General features: G+C 42.6%; 1 protein-coding gene across 2 annotated transcripts in view; it reads right to left on the bottom strand.

Annotated features, from left to right (window-relative positions):
- c2cd3 (C2 domain containing 3 centriole elongation regulator) overlaps positions 1 to 23,358 on the bottom strand; it is an 82,326-nt gene that overhangs the window by 47,312 nt on the left and 11,656 nt on the right. For both annotated transcript variants that reach the window (XM_084320579.1, XM_084320580.1), the window contains exons 5-19: positions 18,198 to 18,352; positions 16,122 to 16,248; positions 14,628 to 14,759; positions 13,760 to 13,907; positions 13,489 to 13,607; positions 12,892 to 13,095; positions 12,391 to 12,506; positions 11,801 to 11,919; positions 11,092 to 11,223; positions 7,744 to 8,199; positions 7,257 to 7,408; positions 6,919 to 7,162; positions 5,419 to 5,602; positions 4,711 to 4,894; positions 1,651 to 1,823 (exon numbers count right to left, since the gene is read on the bottom strand). In XM_084320579.1, coding sequence (XP_084176705.1) covers positions 1,651 to 1,823; positions 4,711 to 4,894; positions 5,419 to 5,602; positions 6,919 to 7,162; positions 7,257 to 7,408; positions 7,744 to 8,199; positions 11,092 to 11,223; positions 11,801 to 11,919; positions 12,391 to 12,506; positions 12,892 to 13,095; positions 13,489 to 13,607; positions 13,760 to 13,907; positions 14,628 to 14,759; positions 16,122 to 16,248; positions 18,198 to 18,352 — 2,645 coding nt within the window. The remainder of the gene's footprint in view (positions 1 to 1,650; positions 1,824 to 4,710; positions 4,895 to 5,418; positions 5,603 to 6,918; positions 7,163 to 7,256; positions 7,409 to 7,743; positions 8,200 to 11,091; positions 11,224 to 11,800; positions 11,920 to 12,390; positions 12,507 to 12,891; positions 13,096 to 13,488; positions 13,608 to 13,759; positions 13,908 to 14,627; positions 14,760 to 16,121; positions 16,249 to 18,197; positions 18,353 to 23,358) is intronic.

The following is a 23,358-nucleotide window of genomic DNA, read 5'->3' as shown; positions in this document are numbered from 1 at the left end:
GGTTGCACATGTTGATTCCCCTTCTCCTCTCTATATATTACACACCTTACAACACCCAGCCGTTTTAACTGTAATTTGACTGTTGTGCATCGTGTATGTATCATGTATAATGTATGTCATTTTATTTGGTTTTGTTTGTTTGATGTGTTTTAATTATTTCCCTTACCTCTGTGATGTATGTACCCTCTGTCTCGTTTCAATATTTTTTGTCCCCTTTCCCTGTTACCTTTAATTTGTCCTCTCACCAGGTCGTCACTGAAATTAAGAATTTGTTCTTAATTGACCTGACTGGTTAAATATGTATTTATTTATTTTTAATAAACAATATATATAATAGGGATGCTCGATATCGGCTTTTTTACCGATACCGATATACCGATATTGTCCAACTCTTAATTTCCGATACTGATATCAACCGATACCGATATATGCAGGGTTTCCCCCCCAAAAAATTTAATAATTTCAGGTAATTAACATTACATATCTCTTGTTGTGGAATTAACATAACATTATGCATACTTTTGACAATAAATAAAATCAGTATTTGTTCTTACTTGCTTGCCTGGGTAAATAAAGGTTATAGAAATGTAAAAAAATAAAATAAAAAATTATTATTATTATTATTTTTTTAAACCGATACCGATATTTTCCGATATCACATTTTAACACTTTAACCGCCGAGGACGCCTTAACTCGTCTTTGATGTCAATATTTCAAAAATCTGTCATCGAAATCATATTTCCTTTCCGGGGCCCTGAGACACAAGTGTGATCTCCTCTCAACTCTCTAGCGGTTCAAGAGCGCCATCTGGTGGCCGATCGGCAGATCGCCAACCGGATATTAACCTTTGAACCAGTAGTACTCATGCAAATGTGGTCCGGCCACTCTCTATAGCTCCCGCGACTCCATCTTGAAACACTGGATAATAGATTGCTCGCCCTAACTCAATAAACAACGTTATTTGGACGTATATACTATTATACAACCTGGAAATGGATCGGGCATTTCTACATCCCATAATCGAAAACGGTCTACTCCACGCTGATCGTCCAACGGCGTGAGGAACATACGGTAAGATTCAGCGTTATATTCTAACGTGTTCAATATAAACTGCTATGATGAACATATGACCCACTCTGGATGAATCATCTAACGTTGCCCACGGAATTATAAACGATCCCCCGCCCATCCGGTCATCATCAGATCATACGTAGATCATTCTAGAAGTACGTCCAGTTGAAATTTTTCATCTCGCGCTGATCGCTACCAAACATCATCAATATAATGCATTTAGGGCTATAAATCACGTTCTGAAGAAAGCTGCAGAAAACGATAAAAACATACTTATACTTTAGACCATATTTTAGTATGAATATGTGAATGAAAAAGTTTAACGTTGCTACACCCTGAACAATACATATAGGACATTGAATGGGCCATAATAATGGCAATGTAGCAATAGAATTTAAAAAGTTATAGCCCTGCAAAGAAGGGGAACTTCTCCATAGACAAATAGAGCTGGCGAGGGATGGTAAATTATGAATTTAACCCATGGCGATCAAAGTGTTAATGCCGATATCGGCCGATAATATCGGTAGGCCGATAATATCGGACATCCCTAATATAATATATATATATATAAAAAGGTACCTGATGGCAGAGGCTGCTGTCCTGAGGGACTGTCGGTCCTGGGTACCAGAGGCAGGGAGAAGATCTGAGGCCCAGTGGGCTGCTGTCTCTGCATGGTCACCATGGCACACAGCTTGGACAGTGGAAGCATCCCTCTGGCCACAAGCTGCTCTCGCACATTGGGATAATAATACCTGCAAGTGCATGGGAACCTTGTTCATGAATCCAATACGAAAAGTGATTATTTCATAGAACGACACAACCCAGTACGCTGTGGTAGAGTGATACAAGTGGAGAATACACTGTGATGATCTGTGTTTTCACTTTTTGGCCAAACCTGCATTTCAAAAGTGGAAATATCTTCATAAACAGATGTTTTGTTTGCAGCTTGGGGGTTTCCACCTGTTATGAGGTAGTGTTCAGACGACGGGGCTACAAAGCTACAAGAAGCAGAGTCGCCCATGAAGTGTCGCCTGAGTGCCGTGGTCGTTAATCAGTATGACTGGTATGAGATTACTAGTAGAAGAGAAATCCTAATAATAATAATATTAATAATTCATTACATTTATATAGCGCTTTTCTCAGACTCAAAGCGCTTTACAACGTAGGGTGGAAATTGCCTCCTTCACCACCACTGTAGCACCCAACCTTGGGCTATGCAGGCTCAATGGCTGCCATACACTGGCACCAGGCACACATCACACTACACAATGGCTGAACGGCTCAGGAGACAGGGATTGATATCAGCCAATTAACTCATTCTGCGCCATCGCTTAATGCGCCAGAGGGCGCTAGTACGCCATCGCTTTAATCAATGGGGGGACTGCGAGATTTGCGAGTGCTTAAAATATATCTTATATTATAGCTATGGGTCTAATACACCCGTCGATTGTCAGTGAGTTGCTTCCAGTAAACATGTACAAAACGGATTGTTTTTTCATCCGTACATTTCCGTTTTGAATATGAATATAGTTTGTGATTCTTAGTAATCCCAGGAAAAGACGCGATAATAGCCCTTTAGTGGAATACACTAAACACGTAATTTTTCGCCTGATTATCGAATCTTCCTGAAATCAACGCTAGATTATCATTATTATCCTTCCTCATGCAAGAATGAAATGGGCCTCGTAGCGCAGGGCTCCCCCGCCACCTCCTCCCACTCAACGGTAAACAGCCACACACACACACAGCGTCGATCGCGGTAGAAAGAAATATCAGATCAACGCAAGATTTTATATATAGTGTTCTTACCTTGTCTCTGATGTAATGCAAAAGAAATAATCCAATTATCTGATCGCCATTCGAAATACTGCTCGTGGAGGTCCGTCCCACATTACCGAGCGTTACACATGAACGGGCGGGCGGGATTAGTGTACCATGCCATCGTTGTAAAGGCCTGCCTTGTCTGAGTATTTAAACCCCGCCTGCACGGCTCAGATCGGCCCTGAAAAGAAACTACACCATTTCTAATAGAGTGCAATACCTGCTGGAAGGCGTAGGCAGCGGTATTTGCCCTTTTGCGAGCTCAGCCCCATTCCCAATGATAACATCAGGCTGGATGGATGAAAATGAATGGATATAGCTAATAAAAGAAATAACGATTAAAACCCAAGTTTTCTCCGGGTGATGGCGCTGAACGGTTGGCGAGTTAACCCAACTTTTCTCATGGCTGCCGTTGAATGGGAAGGGATGATTAGGTGGCCTTGATGTCAGAGACCTGAATGGGAATTTGGCCAGGAACGTTGGGAAAACCCCTACTCTTTACGATAGGCGTCCTGGGTTCTTTAACGACCAAATTCAGTCAGGACCTTGGTTTAGTGTCTCATCCGAAGGACAGCACTCGCAGGTGTATGGTGTCCCTATCATCGTAACAGGGGCATTGTTACTGACAAGTCCAGAGGACAGAGTGCCCCCTGCTAGACAACACCACTTTCTGAAATACTACTGAATGTTATGAGATCACAACCATAAAATATTCACCATAACATGAATTGATCAACTAACGTCTAATCTAACCAGATATTTTTTCGTTGTGTTGAAATGATCTTGCAGGCAAATGCTCCGACAATTGACAGCAACCAGCTAGCTTAATTCTTTGGCATTATTATGATATTTAAATAGAAGTTTAGTTGAAAAGGTACAGGGATCCGTCCGTTTCTCTTACAGTATGCCTCACTGTGTCTTTATGAGCTCATCTCTCATAGTTGAGATGCGTCTGTGGCTTCATGTTGCCGACATCCATTGAAAATGTTTGCCTGTTGCTTTGGAGCTTGTAGTGTGAACACACCGTTCTGAGGAATTGTCGTTTGCCAACTTGCCGATCGCAAAGATTTGTTAGAAAGGTGTGGAGACACTGTTGGGCAGCTCCACAAGTCAAGCCAGTCAAATCCGGCTTGGGCGGAGCGGAGCAGAGATGCCTCTTCGGGGAGCATAAATGTGTGTGTGAGGTTCATTGTTCAAAATGGCATTTGAACACAGAGCCAAACAAATGGCTAACAATGGCTCCAGACGGCACAGTTACATAGTTTAAAAATGTATTATTTCCCCAGACCTCTTGGGGAGAGGCAGAGGTGTGGCCGGCAAGATGACAGACTACCTAACTGAGCCATAATAAGAGCTGTGAAAATACCTCACGAATGCCTCTAGGTGGCAGCATGGGTCAAGAATCAAGCTGGGCTATGATGCCTAGACTAGAGAAGATAGATACCAGTTTCCTCACTGTACGTTCAGTAGAAAGCTATCTGGCTGCATGTTAGCCTAGCTTAGCACAATGAATGGAAGTGGACTGTGCCAGTTAGCCTAGGTATTGTCCAACTAACACCTCTCCCGAAGGCTAACAGGCACTGTCCGCTTCCATTCATTGTACTAAGCTAGGCTAACGTGCAGCCAGATAGCTTTCTACTGAACGCACAGAGAGGAAACTGGTATCCATCTTCTTGTCTCTCTCTGGAGAAGACGATAAGCAAATTTCCCAAAATATTGGCCTGTTCCTTTAAGCCAAGGCTATGACTGAGCGCTGTGCCCGCTTGGAGTGCGTGCCCCCTTTGTAACGGACCGACTCCCCGGTGACGAAGCACTGACCTGCACCACACTTCAAACTGGACGCCTCCTCCGCCGGCCAGGCCCTGGCTGGAGAGGGAGCTGAGGAGCAGCCTCTGGACGGGGACTCCTTCAGGAGCCAGGAGAGCATGGCTTTCACTGTGTCCGAACACGGGGTCAGGGACACAGAGGGTGTTGCTGGTACGAAACGTCTTCAGGTCCACACCTGGTGGAGGAAGAGATATGGATTAGGATAAGACAAGAGGGAATGAAATACAAAATAATAGACTAAATAAGTTGCTTTGGCATCTGTTTCTAATATATAAAGCCATATAAAGACATCTGGACCCCATGGTCAATATTTGGCTCACACCTAGAGTTTCTACTGAACTTGGGGGACTCTGCTTTTAGCTTCTGTGCTCCTGACACGTAGAACATCATACAACAAACTCTAAAACTCAATATTTTGGTATCCTTTGGTCAGTTTAAATCCGTAATCACCAACCACACCACCATAACAATGCAGTTGTTTTAATTGATTGTACATACAGTACTCTATTATGTTTTGCATTTATTGTATATTTATGTACCGTAGTTGTTATGTATGTATGTTCAGTGTCATTGAAAATGAGGGCTTGCCCTCAATGAATTCTCAGGTTGAAATAAAGATTCAATGAATGAATGAAAGAATGAATGAATAAACTAGATCAAAGTTTAAGAAATGTACACTACTCAATAGGATTGTCTTACTGCTCTCTATGAGGTCTGAGTCCAGCGTTGAAGCGGGATCTCCCTCCTGAGAGGGGAAGGTGTACTGTACGTAGCAGTCCGCCTCCCCCCAGACTGTGGACTGTAATGGTGTCAGCCCTCTGGCCTTCTCCACTCTCACCACAAAGACATGCTCTCTCATGGCCTCTGCATGACTGGTGCTCACCTGGAGAAAAGACACCATAGTTAACAATGCAACAAATTGCAGATGACATTCTGACACCCGAGATAATAACCCATTTAAATTACAGGTCATCAGTGAGGAGATGGCGATTGCATTCAACTCAATGTCAGCTGAACGTTTCCACGCTTTTTTCACACGCTGCACACACAGTGACGTGATGACCCTTCCTTCTTTTATAGTCTCATTGAAAGTCTATTTATAGATTTAAAAATCTATTTATTGGTTTATATAATGGTTGCTGTAACCCTGTCAGAGGAAAAGAGAAAAGCATTTTGTATTTTCCATTTCAAAAGTTTATTCCCAGGGGGCATGGGGCGAGGACTTCTAAATTAATGAGTTTTTATAGTGGTTCTTAAATATCTCTCATTGATGTGGTTTTATAGTGTTTTCTATGATGTATCTCGTTGCTCTTCCTGCTCTCTCTATATATAGCACTATATAAAACACGTTTTAAAGTGTGTTGACAGTTTGCCACATCAAACAGGCACATTTTGTGTTCAGGCCTCTTCTGTACAAACTCAAGTACAAGTACCATCACGTAGTTGCACTTTTCCAGATTATGGACTGAATATGTTGTCACCCACGTCTTACTGGACCCTCCCCCTGCCTCTCTACCTACCGGTCTGGGATAACGATTGCCCTGAAGCCACATGACCATATATACCCAACCGACTTTTCTAGATGCCCCAAAGGCTGATTTGTGTGTATAAAATATAAAGTATATGATTGGTTTTCTTTTATATGTTATTATTATATCCTTTTTTTTACCTTTTTGATCTTATTTCTGCTTAAATGTTGTTTGTAATGTGTTTCATGGTGACTCTGACGAAGGCCACAAGCCAAACGGCGCTGGTCTAACAATAAAGGTTGTTCTATATACTACTATACTACAGTGTTGCTTGGGAATTTTGATCTGTTTAGATTTCACAAACGTGAACAGACATTGTGATATATGTTGATCTTGAAAAGAACTCCAGATGAGTATCGTGATGTGAATTTGTGTCATATATATCACCCAGCCATAGTTTCATGCAAGGGAACTCAGAATGCCCACTTTTGTGCTAACCAACTCTGTGATGAATACCCAGCTAAAACAACGATTTCGGTGTTCTACCATGGTTTGCTGTGTAGGGTAATTTAAGAAAATAAAAGTCAATAAAAAATGAATCTCTATATACCTGTAAATGCTTAGTTGTACAGTATGTCTGACACAGAGGAATCACACAAATAATGTAGCATAATGTAAAAGAAAATCATAATAATAATAGAAATTTAAAAAATCATAACAATATAATAACCTTCTTTGCAGAATATGGTTGATGATCAAGCAGATTGGTTGGTCTTGGAAGATGCGACACAGAGCCAATTTCTTCATTCCTCATACGCTGGAGGGCTACTATTTGCCCCGACTGGCCCATGGCCAAAAGGACCCTGAGGGCTCCCTTGCAACCACCTGAGAACACATCAACGACTGGCATGTAGCAGTCCACTCCTACCACAGGGTACTGTGCCTGGAGCAGAAGATGTGTGATCTTTGGATCTCTGGAAAGAATCGACAAGATCTCCTGTTAGATCTCCCGCCGCTACCACACAAACCCGCGAGCAGAGTCACAGACCCGGGATGAACCGCGCTCACCTAAAGGACATGTAGAACTGGTGAAGGGGTAGTTTAACCAGGCCGAGGAGCCTATCCTGCGCCGGGCTTCCAGACCTCTGCCACACCTCGATCACCATCACGTTGTTCTTCAGCCGCTCCAACAGCTTAGTGGTTAAAGCCACGGGAGTCACCTGATGAATGGGGAAAGAATTATAATAACTTTCACTACTGCACTACAAAGGGTTAATGCTTTCACTATCACACTACAGATTAACCCTTCACTACCACACTACAGACGGTTAACCTTTCACTAACACACTACAGATGGTTAACCTTTCACTACCACACTACAGAAGGTTAACCTTTCACTACCACAGTACAGACGGGTAACCGTAGTGTGGTAGTGAAAGGGTTAAGACTTTGTGTTCTAACAAGCACATAGGAGAATCGTCTGTACAATTGATGCTTTCATAACCCACCAGTTGAAACTGTTTGACTATAATTCTGATCATTTCTTCCGGCTTACCTGAACGAAGCTGAAAGAAGGGTTGGTCTGACCCCAGCTCATGACGGACCTCGCAGTCTCATCAGACCCAAAGAGCTTACAGTTCAGGTAGAGGTTAGGAGGCTGCGCGGGCCAACAGTTCAAGTCCTTCCCATCCAGCACCATGAGCAAGGCATGCAGGAGAACCTGATAGTCCTCTTCCTCCACCCGTTGGCACGGTCTGTGAGGAGACGTGTGGAGGCTGGGGAGAAGAGAGGGTCCTTGGGAAGCCCTCTGTACAGACCCGACAGCCAACGCCGAGTCTGGCGCAGGGCCGGATGACGAGTCCTCTCTGCCTGCGTCGTCATCGCCGTGCTGAGGTCTGGGGCGGGGCCCCCTCTGTGGACTGGCTACGGTGTGCGACGGGGTTCTGGCATTTACACTTAACTCGCTTTTGGCAGAGAAATCTTTGTTGTCCGCGGCGAGTTCCAATGACACCTGGTGGAAACGGAACATTTTAATTTATATGTGAGAGTTAGCGCGCCAAACCTGTTCAGGTGAGGACCGGTGGTGCTTAGATTTGGAGTCATCAAAGAGAGAGAAGGTACTGGAGCATATGAATCATCTTTAGAAAGATATTGAATAAGGTGCCAAAAAAATCACTAACGTTTCAATACAAATGTGTCTTCTTCTTCATCTTTTGCACCCTATTAAGGGCGGAATCCACAGAGAATGGATTGCGCGAAGCAAATTGCATTCATGGAGCCTGCTCTGCGTCTGCGAGCTATCCACTAGAGCAGGGGTTCACAAACTTTTCAGGGCGCGACCCCCAAATAACGGTGTCAGAGAGCCGTGACCCCCACTATTATAGAAGGTAAAAAAACATTTTCTTTTTTAAATAATACATTATTTTATTATTATTAATGGAAATGTATGGTTGAAACATACAAACGTTCAAACACACACACACTAATAAGCATTGGAGCTAGCATACCGGTATGTATGATTAGCAACAACACAGATTTTTATGGATTTTCGGTTTTTTGTAATTGATAAATACAATCTTTTATTCAACTTCAGCCCTGATCATAACACCACATATTCATTTTATAATTCTAACCCTTTAAATGCCAGTGTGTGTGATGGCATATATTTGCAATATATCAAATGCAAAGTACATTTTTCTGGGGGGATTATTACAGGCTAGCATGTGTCAATGATTAGCAGTTTTTTGTAAGGGTCCCGCCTCCACCAATCACATGCGGCTCCCTTTGTGTGTGTGTGTGAGAGCGAGAGAGAGAGAGAGAGAGAGAGAGATAGTTCTCCAACTTGTGTGAGTTGCAGTGATCTCCTGGTTGTTCCCCACCTAGGTTATCTAACTATTGCGCTGGTGCAACTAGAAACACTGGCCTGGCCTGCTTCTAAGTTCAGTGGCCTGACTGCATAAAAAAAAAATTATATATATTTTTTGTGTGGACTTATTTTTAATTTTTTTAATCATCTGGCGACCGCCGGCTCGTGACCCACCTGGGGGTCGCGACCCCAACTTTGGGAACCCCTGCACTAGAGCACATTGCTCGATACCAGTGCAGACACGCCCAATATGTGTAGCTTGCGAGCAGTCCGCACTCTGCCCCCCTGACAGCGCTCTTGGCAGAAATGTGTGTGTCGAAATGTAGCGTGCTGTCAAGTTTAGTGCGCTGTCCAAAAAAAGAAAATAAATTAGAAATCAAGAAATCAAGATGGAAAGCAGTAAAAAGAAACTTGCAGTTAAAACCAAGAAGGCAAACAACACATGCCATTCCTTCGAATGTGGAGAGATCTAATTCTGTATTCTAATCTATATTTAACCTTTATCTATTCGGTGAAGACCAGTTATTGTAATTAAAGAATTGACATTATCTATCTGTCCCACCAAAATCTGACTGTTGTCCCCCCCCCACTCCATCCATTAATTCAACTGGCCTGTCATACTATTCATTTGCACTAGCACTATTGCACTTGGGACATTGATATTATATTATTGATGTTATTATTTATACATGCTATATTCAGTATGTTTGTATGTGGTGATGCTCTAAACTTAATTTCGTTGGACCAACAATGACAATAAAGATTACCGTATATTCTTTTGCACTCCTCTATACATTACGAAGTAAACAAAATAAAATACAAAATGAACGGAATACTAAAGAAAATAGATCTTATGAGTTATGAACAGTATCTAACTTGTTCGAGAAAGAGTGCCAATAGCATTAGCAACGCGTGATTTAGAAATAAGGCTATCTGACATTTCAAATGCTTGCTTCTGAGATGATGATCAATACAGTAAACATTTATTTCTGATATAGGTGCTGATCAGCAGTAATGCAATGTCATGATTATTATTATTATTATTCTGAAGTTATTATTATTATTATTAAATTAAAAATTTATTAATTATTAATTAATAAGAACTCGTCTCCTTCACTATAATCTAATTATGAAATCAGATATAGGCCAGGGCTTTACAACTTAATAAAGAATATATATTAAATGTATACCATATACAATGAAATAATATTATAATCATATTGGGCTATATTCCGTTTATATCCCATTTAATTGTATTCAATCTCTTTATTAAGTTGTAAAGCCCTGGCCTATATTTGATTTCATAGTTAGGTGAAGGAGAGGAGTTCTTATTAATTCATTATTAATTCATTTTTAATTTAATAATAATAATAATAATAACTTCAGAATAATAATAATCATGATATTGCATTACTGCTGATCAGCACCTATATCAGAAATAAATGTTTACTGTATTGATCATCATCTCAGAACCAATCATTTGAAATGTCAGTGCTATAGCCTTATTTCTAAATCACGCGTTACGCTATTGGCACTCGGCTTTATATTTCTCGAACAAGTTAGATTCTGTTTATATACGAGCATAACCCCAAGGCCCACAACGTTATACTGTATAACGATATTTAAATAATGAGTACGATTGCATGGTATCGCTGCATGCGCTTGATTTGATATTGTCCTTCGAGATATTCGATAATATCTTTCACGGTCATGCCTCTCTGCTACAATTACTGCTGCCATGATCACCTGTTTAGAGGGTCATTTACATAGAAAGGGGAGATTTTCCGCCCATGTTACCTCATTTAAATATACGCCAATTGCACGGACGCAAAGCCTATGTTTACGCATGAGCAACCTAATTTCATTCATTTGAGAGCGAGATGCGCCGGCTTTGCTTCGGAAAAAGCGTGCAAAGCCTCAGTGGATTCCGGCCTAAGTATTTTTCTAAAGAAAATATTCAAACAATGCTTCCAAGAAAGCCACTTGGGTACAGATATTGGGACAGAGCCCGGGAAATTACTGTGCAAATTGTTTCACCTTGAGGGGGCCGATGTCTTGGCTTTCACTGGTTCCCTCCATAGTCCATACAGGCAGGACGACAGAGTGGCTCAACTGCTCCCTCTGAAGCAGATGACGCAGTGGGTAGACCGCCTTGCCGACAGGTACAGGCTACAGCAACAGGAAGCAAAGTCATCAGCATTTAAGGGCTTATTCTGATGAGCCTAACATGGTTCATATTTTTTGGAACATTTTAGGACAACATTTTACCTGCACATAATCCTTTTACATATCTATACTATATCTATATCTGTACATATCCCTTACTTACTCTTACTAGTTACGCTGCTGGCCAGCATGACTGTCTATTACCATACTGTCTTTATACCTGTATCACTGTACATATCGTATTACAACTCTGTACATACATCTGATTAGCACTACACTCAGTAGTACTCATTTATATATTTTATACCCAGATACCCAGTAATCACCTGTACATTGTATAGTGCTGTTGCACTTTACTGTTACATTTCAAGTCAAGAGTTTTATTTGTCACGGCATACAAGTATACAGTGAAATGCGGGAATTTGCACTCTGGTTGGATGCCAAACGTCTTTTCGTTGTACTCTACTTGTGCTGTATGATGACAATACATTTGAATCTAATCAAAAAAAGGAAAGTCTGCTGTTATTCTTGAAGACTGAAGAGTAATGCATATCACAAGGCCCCTGTCGACTCAACACACCTTCTTTTGAGTGCTCTTCCGGGAGAAGATCTTAAACGTGAGGTCACTTCCCCACCAGTGCTCCATCGTCACTCCGCTGAAGAGGAAAGGAAACACGCAGTGGTGCTGGAACTTCACCTCTTTGAAAACACAAGAGAGGACAGAACATTATCTTTGCAAATTTTATCAGAGAAGGCGTGCGTACGTCTTTCAAGACCGTCGTTTCCCCACCACGGTCAAGGAAACTATAAAAGAAGGAAGGGTCATCACGTCAGAATACCAGCGTTCTGTGTTCTGCTTGGTGTCAGACTTTGTTCTATTGAGGCCTGTGTTAAAATTCTAAATATACCAGATATCTGAGGAAATATACAGCAACCAATATATCAAACGTTAGCTAGTTAACAACGCGACAAAGTGCAGATGATTCTGACATCCGAGGTATTAACCTGTTTAAATGACATCATAAACGAGGAGACGTTGATCCCATTCAACTCAATGTTGGCCGAACTGAACATCTCTATACTTCACGCGCTACACAGACCCTTCCTTCTTTTATAGTTTCGTTGACTCTGGTTCGTTTCATGAAAGCCGACTACCGTGTGAACACGTACCCCCCTGTGTGACTTTACTGGAGACCATTCTCGTCACTTCTCCCGCCGTGACCTGACCGTGATCACGTCTACCGGAACCGGAAGCTGCGGGGAACTCGTACTCCACGAAGAAGGAGCTACAACAAGAAGAGAGGGAGGTAGTCATAATTAGTCATAGCATATATTCATATTCTAAGTGTTATTGACCATATTTATTGTAACGTATAATATAACTGATCTGCACCTTTGATTACACTGCCTACTCGCTCATATGCATTATTATATTGCGTACACTGCTTATTCTTATCTGTACTATAATTGTATTGCCTAAATTATGTCTTCTACTATTACCCTGCCCATACCCATGTACCGGCCCTCCCCCCATGCTACTATAACGCCTGAATTTCCCTAAGGGGATCAATAAAGAAATATCTTATCTTATCTAATCACAGGCTGCAGAAGTCATGATGATAACAAAAGAAAGTGAGATCATCTATATAATTATCGTAATGTTTCACCAACCATTTCTTTTTTAGGAGCGGTCGAGGAGGTTTCTCCTTCCCGGAGGACTTCCTGGGTGTCGTGGTGGTGGAGTCCGTTGGCACAGACAGGGAGTGGACGAAGACTCTGGCCAGTCGGGTGCAACGCAGCGCAGTCAGCTGGTCCAGGCTCAGCCCGGACGGCCCCTCGCCGGCTTTTGGGGGCTGCTCTTGGTCCTGGTCTGGGCTGGAAGAAAACCACAATGCAGATTTGCTTATGCGTATGGGAAATTATGGCCGCTGGTCATTTACTGATGATACCATTTTTTGTTTTGCTTTGATTAGAGTCTTCTCAACCGAAACTGTCAAGTTGGGTTAGAATGTGTCGGGTTAGAATCCTGTGTATTTTCTGATTAAAAAACAAAACAAACAACAACAGCATAATAGAGAATTAAAAGAAATGTACATGAAATGTCTGCTGCCGTAATCTGTTTGTAGTTCTGTATTGTAGTGCATTGTATTGTGATTAGTCTATGTTTTTTTTTACTATATTATTGATTGATTGTGAAGCACTTTGGTCAACTTTGTTGTTTTTAAACGTGCTATATAAATAAAGTTGGATTGGATTGGAATAACTTACTATCCAGCTCTTTTGGGTGCAGAATGCTTCAGCTGAGCCTCACCAGAGGTGCCCTTCTTTGTTTGACTTTTGCTGTAAGACATACCCCTCTCATCCTCCACCTCCATGTCACCCAACATCTGGGAGACGTGCAAATAAAATGTAACGTTACAAAAGACCCAGTAAAGATCACGGCTGATGGTCGACGCGGTGCCGTGATCATCTGATATCGATGTTGCATGTAAAGCAACGGCCGATATTAAGAATGATGTTCTCCTCTCTCTCGACTCACTGGGTTTTTGTAGAACAGATTCTCCAGGAGGCTCTGGTCGTATTGTGAGTCATTGAGTTCACTGTCCCAACACAAACTGCTGTGCCCGGAGAGAGACTCGGGGGGTGAGCCATCCCCGTCCCAGAGAGGCAGTGAAGATCCGTTCAAGCTTGAAGAAGAGAGAGAATGGACACGGGGAAAACAAAGACATAAGGAAGTGACACAACAAACCGCTATTGTGAGTACAGAAGTATTCCTTTTCTTCCCTGTTGTTGCCGTTTCATGTGTGATATTGTGATATTGGAACGGTTTTATTTTTGACATAGGATAACATAGGGAGGTTCGGCATGTGAATATCATGGAAAGAGTGGGAGCTAGCATGGAGGGGGGTGGTTCTGGGACACTGGAACTAACTGTTGAGCTTTCCTGAGATCGTGGGCCTAACTTGACGAAACACCAGTGAAGGGAGGTGTCCACTTGATAACCCTGGTGATATGCTGGCTCTAGCTGCCTATCCATCTTCTACACGTTGGGTTGTCATGGCCATTGGGGGCTATGTGGTAGGGTATGTAGCATCTACACCCCTTACCCTAAACTGGGTTTGTAAACTATTCCCTACCCCTACACCCCTTACCCTAAACCGGGTTCGTATCCTATTCCATACCCCTACACCCCTTACCCTAAACCAGGTTTAGGGGACACATACTCACACACATATATATATATACACAATATGACCTTTTTATTTGACCACTATGAGTAGCATAGATATTTCGCAATGGGATTGCGTTTCTTCATTGAGCGCTTATCCTTATCATTAGGGCACAAGTATCTTGTGTTTTATTATAAATGAGGTTTGGAAAGAATACGCTGAATCAAAACCAGCTACCTGCCAAGGAGCAGATCCACAGCTCTGTTCTCTGTGTCAGTAGCACCGTCTGGGCGAGAGCGAGCGTGCTGGAGACTGGAGTCAGCATGCAGAATCTCCTGGAGAAATCTCCCAGAGAGAGGAACAGACAACCTGGAGAGAGACACGGGTGCAAGTAGAGTGCTCTATGTAAGTACAGATATAGATTAGACCATTTTTTATCACTAGCACTAGGAATTCTCCTTTATAAAACTGTTCAGTTTTACAAACAAGTCTCAAGTCTCACAAGAAGAAATAAAGACTTACGCATTCCTTTCTGTAGGACCTCTGTTGCCAAATTCTCATTTGTTTATCAAGGTGCAGTGATGTGGAATGATATACAAAATCTAATAGAAACATGTTCCACTTTAAATATATTTAAAAGTAAGCTTAAAAAAGAACTACAGATCCTGTAGTCTATAGTATCCATGTGTATTTGTGTAAATTTTTTTTTTTTCCAACATTATAATAGTTGTATAATGCTGTATTGTATGTATCTGTGTGTATGAGAGAGGGATATGCGCATGTGTGTTTGTGCATAATGTAGGGGGGGGGGGTTTGTGTAGTTATCCTATATAGGTTTAAGAGGGGAGGTCGCTTATAAGCCCTTGGGTTTTTTGACGTTTCCTGCACATTTTTAACTGTTCTTCTTTTACTTATTTTATTCCAGAATGTATGTTTGTAAGTGCAAATAGAAAAGAAAGAAAGAAAGAAAGAAAGAAAGAAAGAAAGAAAGAAAGAAAGAAAGAAAGAAAGAAAGAAAGAAAGAAAGAAAGAAAGAAAGAAAAAAAGAAAGAAAGAAAGAAAGAAAACTGTTCAGCTCAGACCGAGCAATCTGATTGGCCGTGAGTGCCGACCTAACAGTATAACAGCAAAGGAGCTTTAAAAAAGCTCTTAAAAGGCACAAGCCCACCTTAGTGAATGTCTCTTACATATGGGTCACCACACAGGCCCCCCCAGAATTCACCAAAACAAAAACTGCAACTAATTAATAGCCAGTGAACAGTCCATCAGTGAACAGACTACAGCATGAAATAGTCAACGTGGTGGGGGACGGATCAAGCGGCCGAACCAATTGCGCTTAACAAGAGGGGGATTAAGGGAGAGAAGTGGGACCAGCTGCCGGGCCAAGGAAGGGGCCAAGGCCGGAACAGAGGACGGGGCAGGGGTCTGGGCCGAAACCGGGGGGCGCCCCCGCCGCGGGGGTAGGGCCAACTGAACTGCTTCGTCCTTGTCCAAGTGAGCAGGCTATAATGAAATAGTTAAATAAATAATGTATTTTGAACTTACCCTTGTGTTTGCTATCTTATTGAAATTATGTTCTTAAATTGCAGGAAATTACAGCAAATGCAGGAAATATCTTTATTGCAATTTTCTACCACCCCCTAGTTACGACTCGGTACCATCTCAGTACCAGCCCTGTATACAGTACAGGCCTCCCCCTCTGGTGAGACATTGCATAACTGAAACACTAACTTGGAGGACGGCAGGATGTGATCCTTGGGGAGAGGCAGAGCGTTGTCCTTCAGAGCCAAGTCCATGTCACACTTCAGAGCCGACACCACCATGGCGTTCCTCAGCTTGCTGCCACGCTCTATGATAACTGGGAAAAGGGGGGAGAAATATCATGGCGTTATTGACAAAAAGGGTCGATCTCTGTCGTTCGTGGACCGATGTGGCCAATGTGAAGCAGTGACAACACAGATGAACTCAAATATCGCGACATGGAAGAGGCCACCATGTGTGCATCCTGTCCCTCTCACCTAATCCATATATCTGGTAGTTAGTCATCTAGAATCTTTTACATTTACATTATGTCATTTTAGCTGATGCTTTTATCTAAAGCGACTTACAAGTTTTGTACGACAAGTCAGTAGGGAGGGTACAACTCAGCTGAGTAACAATGTTCATCAAAGTGTTCAGACTTGAGTGCTAGTGTTGAGTGTATGTTAGTATATTAGGAAGAGTGGATGACAATAATAAGGTTAGTGTTTTTTTTCCTTTTTCATTTCACATATTGATAGAAGTGCGTCGACAGTGGTGGGAAGTTCATTCCACCATTGTGGGGCAAGGACCGAGAATAGGCGGCTTCTCTTTGATGACCCTTCCGGAGCTCGGATAGGAGTGGGTCTTGAGGGTGTGCAGTTAGAGACCATTGACCGGAGGTAGGCGGGAGCTGTTCCCTTCGCCGCACGATATGCCAGGTTGAGGGCCTTGAAGCATTTACCTATTCCTCATCAAACTGGAATAGGATGTTTGGTTCCACGTGAATAGAAATATGTGACTCAGGAACCTCTACCTATATTGATAAATTACCAGAGTCTCAGTTGAGTTTCATAACCACACAAAAGGGTAGGACTTCCGGGCCACAAGGTCTGGTCTTCAATCACTCTGTAATGTCTGTTGTGAAAGTGAACAGTAATGAAACTGTAACCAGGGACCATTTGTGAATGTGTGCTCATCACTTCCATGTAGTAATCCTTTGGATGAATTCTATGATTAACACTTTGAGTGCCAGCCACGACAATTGTCGTTTTATCAGCCCCCCCCCCCCCGTTGAGTGCCGACGACGACAAATGTCATTTGATTTTTTTATTAGCAATCTGAATTCATATTTCATCAACCGAGTCTCCCGTTGGTACAGCCCCTCCAGGAGCTCAGATGAGAAAAAAGCGCCCCCTATCGTCTATCCCTGTGTAACTGCAGGTCAGTCGTTTAGACTGACCTGGAATCTGTAGATCTGTAGAGGTGGAGCCAACTGGCTCCATTGTGCTGGCGAGCCATCTGATCAAGAGGGATCTGATCGCGAGACGGAAAGCAGCCTGGAATATATATTTACAGCAGCCAATAATCAATCAATAAACGCGATCGATATTTGGAATGGCGATCAGGAATTGGAATAATCTTTTTGGAGAACATCTGATCTAAGGTAAGGAGTCTATGTTACCAGTCTTGGGGTAATCGGAGCTGTATTCACTGAGATAACAGCGTGTCCCTATGAGTGTATGTGTGTGTGTGTGTGTGTGATCTTGAGGAAACGAGAATAGATTTTTCAGCCTGCATCTATAGCGTGCATAAGTACACATATACTATAGATAATCTAGCGTTTATTTGAAAACTATTCATAAATAGGCCGACAAATGACAACGTGTCTAGTGTATTCGAGAATATTCCAATAAATGCCGTTTATGGGGGAATCTTTCAATGTTCCTAAACATTTTTAGAGAACGATAGCTTTTCGAAATGCTATAAAAAGGATATGAACCGATTAAAAAACAATCCGTTTCGACAATGTTGACTGCAAACAAGTCATTGATAAGCGACGGGCAGATTAGACACATAGCCATAATTTATAACATAGATTAGGCGTTTTTAACGCTAACATTGAAGTGGATGATGGCATTCAACGGGGTAAACGGTAAACAAGGTCGGCACTGATAGTGTTAATGGTGACTTGAAGGATTAAATCATTAATCATCATTGATAAATCCCAACTGGTATCATGTCTAGATTATTTGAGTCCACATCATGGACTGATGCTTCAGAACCAACCTGAGAGGATGTCATCTGGGGCCTGGTCGTTACGCGCTTCCTGTGCCGAAGGATTCGTGGCCGCTTGTCTTTGAGATTGGTCTGTTGTTGGCATCTGGTTCTCCGATGACCCTTCTTTCCTTTGGGCACTTGTAAAGTATAAATAGTCTTTCCCTCTGAAAAACATGAACATATTGTAAAAAGATTCTGACAAAGAGTTGGTACTGTATGTTCTCTAACGTGACATTTAGTAACAGACACCTGTGGAATGATATGGTTCTCCCCCCAAACATACCATCCCAGACACCCTTGATTAATCCCAAATAACCAAATGTCCTGTCTCCCAGTCAATCCCTTTGTCTCCCCTGATCAATCAGTCACTACCCTTTGTCTCTGACCTCCTTTTTAATTAATAAATTAATTTTACATGAAAAATATACATCAGAATGTGAAATATATCAGAATATCACAGTACTATGTTGTGTTTACAATCATTTGAAAGTCACAAAAGTCAATCAGCGTCTTCAAATATGATGCCTATTGCCTGAAGGGCGATTAATTTAGCGCCCCAAGCAGCGTCAGCATGTTAGGGAGTGGAGACTGACATGATGAATGAAATTAAAATGAAAATGAATGCAGCAATCAAATGTTGAAATGTATTTTTTTCTTTTTACAGCTATATATATATATCCATGGGATATCACAATATTACAATACTATCAAAATGTGCACTGGATAAAATCGATACTGAAGGAAATCGGTGGTGGTTTTCAATGTATGTGATGTATAGATTGGGGGGGAGATGACCACATCTAACGGTGCCAGGTCAGAGGGCAGAAATGTGTTTGCCTTAGCAGACGGTGATAGACGGTGGTTCAGAGCGAGCAGGGTGTTAGTGTGAGTACCACACTGAGCAGGGCAGAATGTTTTGAATTCCTCAGTACATCAACAAAGATAACGGCGGGGCAGGAGACACAGGAGCAGGGCGATGGAGGTTTTTACAGTAATAAAACGTTTTAATGGTGTGAATGGTTATAAGCAGTTGTCATGGCAGCGGCACCTAGTAACCAGAAGAGGGGCGGGGCCATTGTTGCTATGACGAAGATCATATAAATCGAACAGTGGTTCCGGGTAAGGGCAGACTACAATCTGACTAGGACTGAGATCACACAGAAGACTCTCTCCTCTCATCACAGAGAGGGGGAGGGGGGGAAGAATGACACATCATCATTAGCTTCGGCTAACACGAGGATGGTCTTGGCTAACAACCAGGCCTGACCACCATTGGACTGAATAACAGAAGGACGATAGACTGAACACACCGAAAGATCTTTAGAATAGATCTTACAAGGACAATACGAATTGGTTCCCATCTGATTATGAGGTCTCTGTTTATCAAATAAACAACGCTTCTCCTTGTAAGGTATTACACTGTGTCAAAGTGTCGAATTCTTACGAAGGTGGAGAATGATTATGGTTTGCGGATCGCACTAACGGGGAGAGATAAGGATTGTATCAGCCAGTGTATGAGACGTCGGAGAGATAAAACACAACGCAGATGGGGAGATGTCTATTGGCTGGGCATTCGTGTGACATCACGCCCGGATTCATGTCAACCAGGCAATAGTTGTTGTTGTCGAAAATTTATAATAATCACAAGTAGGACTGTCAGTTTATCGCGTTAATTAGATTAATTAATTACACAGCAAATTATCGCGTTATGAAAAGTAACTCAAAATGTATTACAAAAAAAAATCTTCTTTTTCTTTTATAAATTTCTTTTTGTATCTCATTTATTCCATAAGAACGTAGAATACACATTTACAGAATTCTTTTTTATATGGTCCATTTGCATGTTCTTGGTATCTGATTCTAGGGACATCTATGGATCTCAGGGAATGTATTCCCAGTGTCAGAAATACTGTGTCTGTTACTAGGCTTGAGTAAATTGTAATGAACCAAATGAGAATATCAATTAATTTTTTTTTATCTTTGACTGTGAATAACACTATGCTCAAATTTACCAGACCTGAAAAATCTAAGCAAATTAATAGATGGAAGATGCTTAAACAGAACGTTTTGTAGATACAGTACTGAATTCTGCCATCCGGACACATGCAATTTGAAATATGATTATAGAATATAGAATATCAGGCATAAAATGGTTATGCGATAAAAATGCGATTAATTCGATTAATTAATTACAAATCCTGTAATTAATTAGATAAAATGTTTTAATCGCCTGACAGCACTAATCACAAGATACATTCAGTGTTGGATCTAACTAAATGGATTCATGGAGACACATTTATGGAAAGTTCAAGCCCGGACCACAAAGCTTCTGAAAGGGTTAGCGCGACATGCAACGGCTCTTCCAGGCAACGATCTTCTCTCAACCTCTGCATTATGTAATTGTAGTTCTGTCAGACCCGGATACGGGTTGTCTTGTCCCTTTATTTTCTTCTCTGAGTGCTTCGTTTACATGTTAAATGTAAAATGTGTTACATGTGAATATGGCACAGCCCCACCTAGCATATTTTTCACCAGCCACCACTGGAAACAACTTTTTTTTCACCGATAGACTATGCAATGCCGCCCCCCATAGAATAGAATAGAATAGACTTTTAATTGTCATTGCACAGTATACAACGAAATTTCAGGGGAGCTCCCACAGACCGTAGTACATATATACATACATGAACACATATAACACTGTACATAACAGAATATTTTAAATAATAAAGTGCATAATGGGTGGTAATCAGAGATTATCAAGTGCAGTGGTAAGTGCATGGTGCACGTGAGGGGACAGTCAATGAGTATTTAACAGTCTGACTGCTTGGGGGAAAAAGCTGTTCTTAAATCTTGTACTCTTGGCATGTATGGACCGGTATCTCCTCCCTGAGGGAAGGAGCTGAAAGAGGTGATGTGCTGGGTGAGACTGGTCCTTGATCATACATTTGGAGCGGTGGAGGCAGCGGGAGGTGAAGACGGAGGTGATGTTTGGTAGAGGAGTCCCGACGATCCTGCCTGCCGCCTTCACCACCCTCTGTAGAGCCTCTTGCTCTGCCTTTGTGCAGCTGGAGAACCACACAGACACACCGTAGGTCAGCACACTCTCAACCGCACAATGGTAAAAGTTGACAAGGAGATTGGATCTATAGTGATTTCATTCATTAATTAAAAAACGATGGTTCAAACATCCATTCGATTCCATGCGTTGTGGTCCAGAGCCACGAGTATACTCGTGACGAGTTGTTATTGTTTTATTCCATATTTATAACGCTTATTAGGTCCCAGATCCACTTGCAGGATCTTTCCACATATTTGATTTTTGAAACCTGCAGTACCGGCCAGATCCTCTTAGGGGCGCCATCGCTCCACTGCAGTATCATTGAGGGGATTTAAAAAAAAAATAGCTTTTACAGTTCTGTGGGCGGATCATTGATTCCAAACGAAGACCCTCCATCTTTGATCAGCTTGCCAAACGTATTTTTCAGCATGGAATAATGGGATTTATGATTAGCCAATGTGCATATCGATCTACCAGAATCCGATGACTGGTGAGGAAATGCTGCTGGCGATCACATGGCCTGACAGTAGGATAATATTACCCCAAATTACAGCTGGATTGGACATTTAGTCTTATAGGGGTCCATGCGCACCCCCCGGAACTTTTTATGCCACCTGATTTTTCTTAATCCTTAACAACCTGTTCCCCCCCCATGGGGTCGGTACCGACCCCTTTTGACATTATAATCATATAGGCATATTTTTATGAATGATGAAAATAATTTGTGATTTTAAAATCAACCGTTTTCAAGTATTAATATCACTACTATGTCACAAATACTATGCTGGCCCAGATGGCATAACAGGACGTATACTCAAGACCTGTGCCAACCAGCTGGCCCCTGTGTTCACCGTCATATTTAATCAATCACTGGCGGAGTCAGTGGTCCCTGCCTGCTTCAAGAGGTCTACCATCATCCCTGTGCCGAAGAAACCCTCCCCAGCATGTCCAAATGACTACAGACCGGTGGCACTCACCTCTGTGGTCATGAAATGTTTCGAGAGGCTGGTCAAGGACCACATTTGTGCCTCCCTCCCCAGTGATATGGACCCTATGCAATTTGCATACAGGACAAACAGGTCCACCGACGACGCGGTCTCCCAGGTACTGCACAGCACCCTCTCGCACCTTGACCGTCAGAAGGGGGGCTATGTGAGACTGTTGTTCATTGACTACAGCTCAGCGTTCAACACCATAGTCCCCACCAGACTGGTGGACAAGCTGATCGAGCTAGGTCTGAGCTCCGCCCTGAGCGCCTGGGTACTGGACTTTCTGAGCGAAAGACCCCAGGCGGTCAGGGTGGGGGGTCAGACCTCCAACACCATCACCCTGAGCATCGGGTCCCCCCAGGGCTGTGTTCTGAGCCCCCTGCTGTACTCACTCTACACACACGACTGTGTGGCCAAGTTCAGCTCCAACTCCATAGTGAAGTTCGCAGATGACACGGTGGTGGTGGGGCTGATCTCGGACAACGACGAGAAGGCCTACCGGGAGGAGGTGGAGGTACTGGAACGCTGGTGCCAGGACAACAGCCTGCTCCTGAACATTGGCAAAACCAAGGAACTGATCGTGGATTATAGGAGAGGACAGCAGGAGACACACACACCACTGATGATAAACGGGGCTACCGTGGACAGGGTGAGCAGCTTCAAGTACCTGGGGGTCCACATCTCAGAGGACCTGACATGGTCAACACACATAGGCACAGTAGTAAAGAAGGCGAAACAGCGTCTCTACCACCTGAGACAGTTAAGGAAGTTCAGAGTATCGGGGAAGATACTCCAGTCCTTCTACTCAGGAGCTGTAGAGAGCATCCTGACCGGAAACATCACTGCCTGGTATGGAAACAGCACGGCACAGGACAAGAAGGCCCTACAGAAAGTGGTGCGCTCAGCCGAGCGTACCACGGGTATTGCACTACCCCCCCTGCAGGTTCTATACAACAAGAGGTGCAAATCCAGAGCCTGCAGGATAATGAAAGACCCTCACCACCCCAATAACAGCCTGTTTCAGCTGCTGAGGTCAGGCAGACGCCTGCAAATCTCAGCTACTAGGACAGAGCGGTTTAGGCTCAGCTTCTTCCCCCAGGCCATCAGAGCCATGAACAAT

The sequence above is a fragment of the Notolepis coatsorum genome, assembly GCF_963971535.1.
Source record: "Notolepis coatsorum genome assembly, chromosome: 1".
Classification (NCBI taxonomy): Eukaryota; Metazoa; Chordata; class Actinopteri; order Aulopiformes; family Paralepididae; genus Notolepis; species Notolepis coatsorum.
This window is presented reverse-complemented; position numbering and strand designations above follow the sequence as displayed.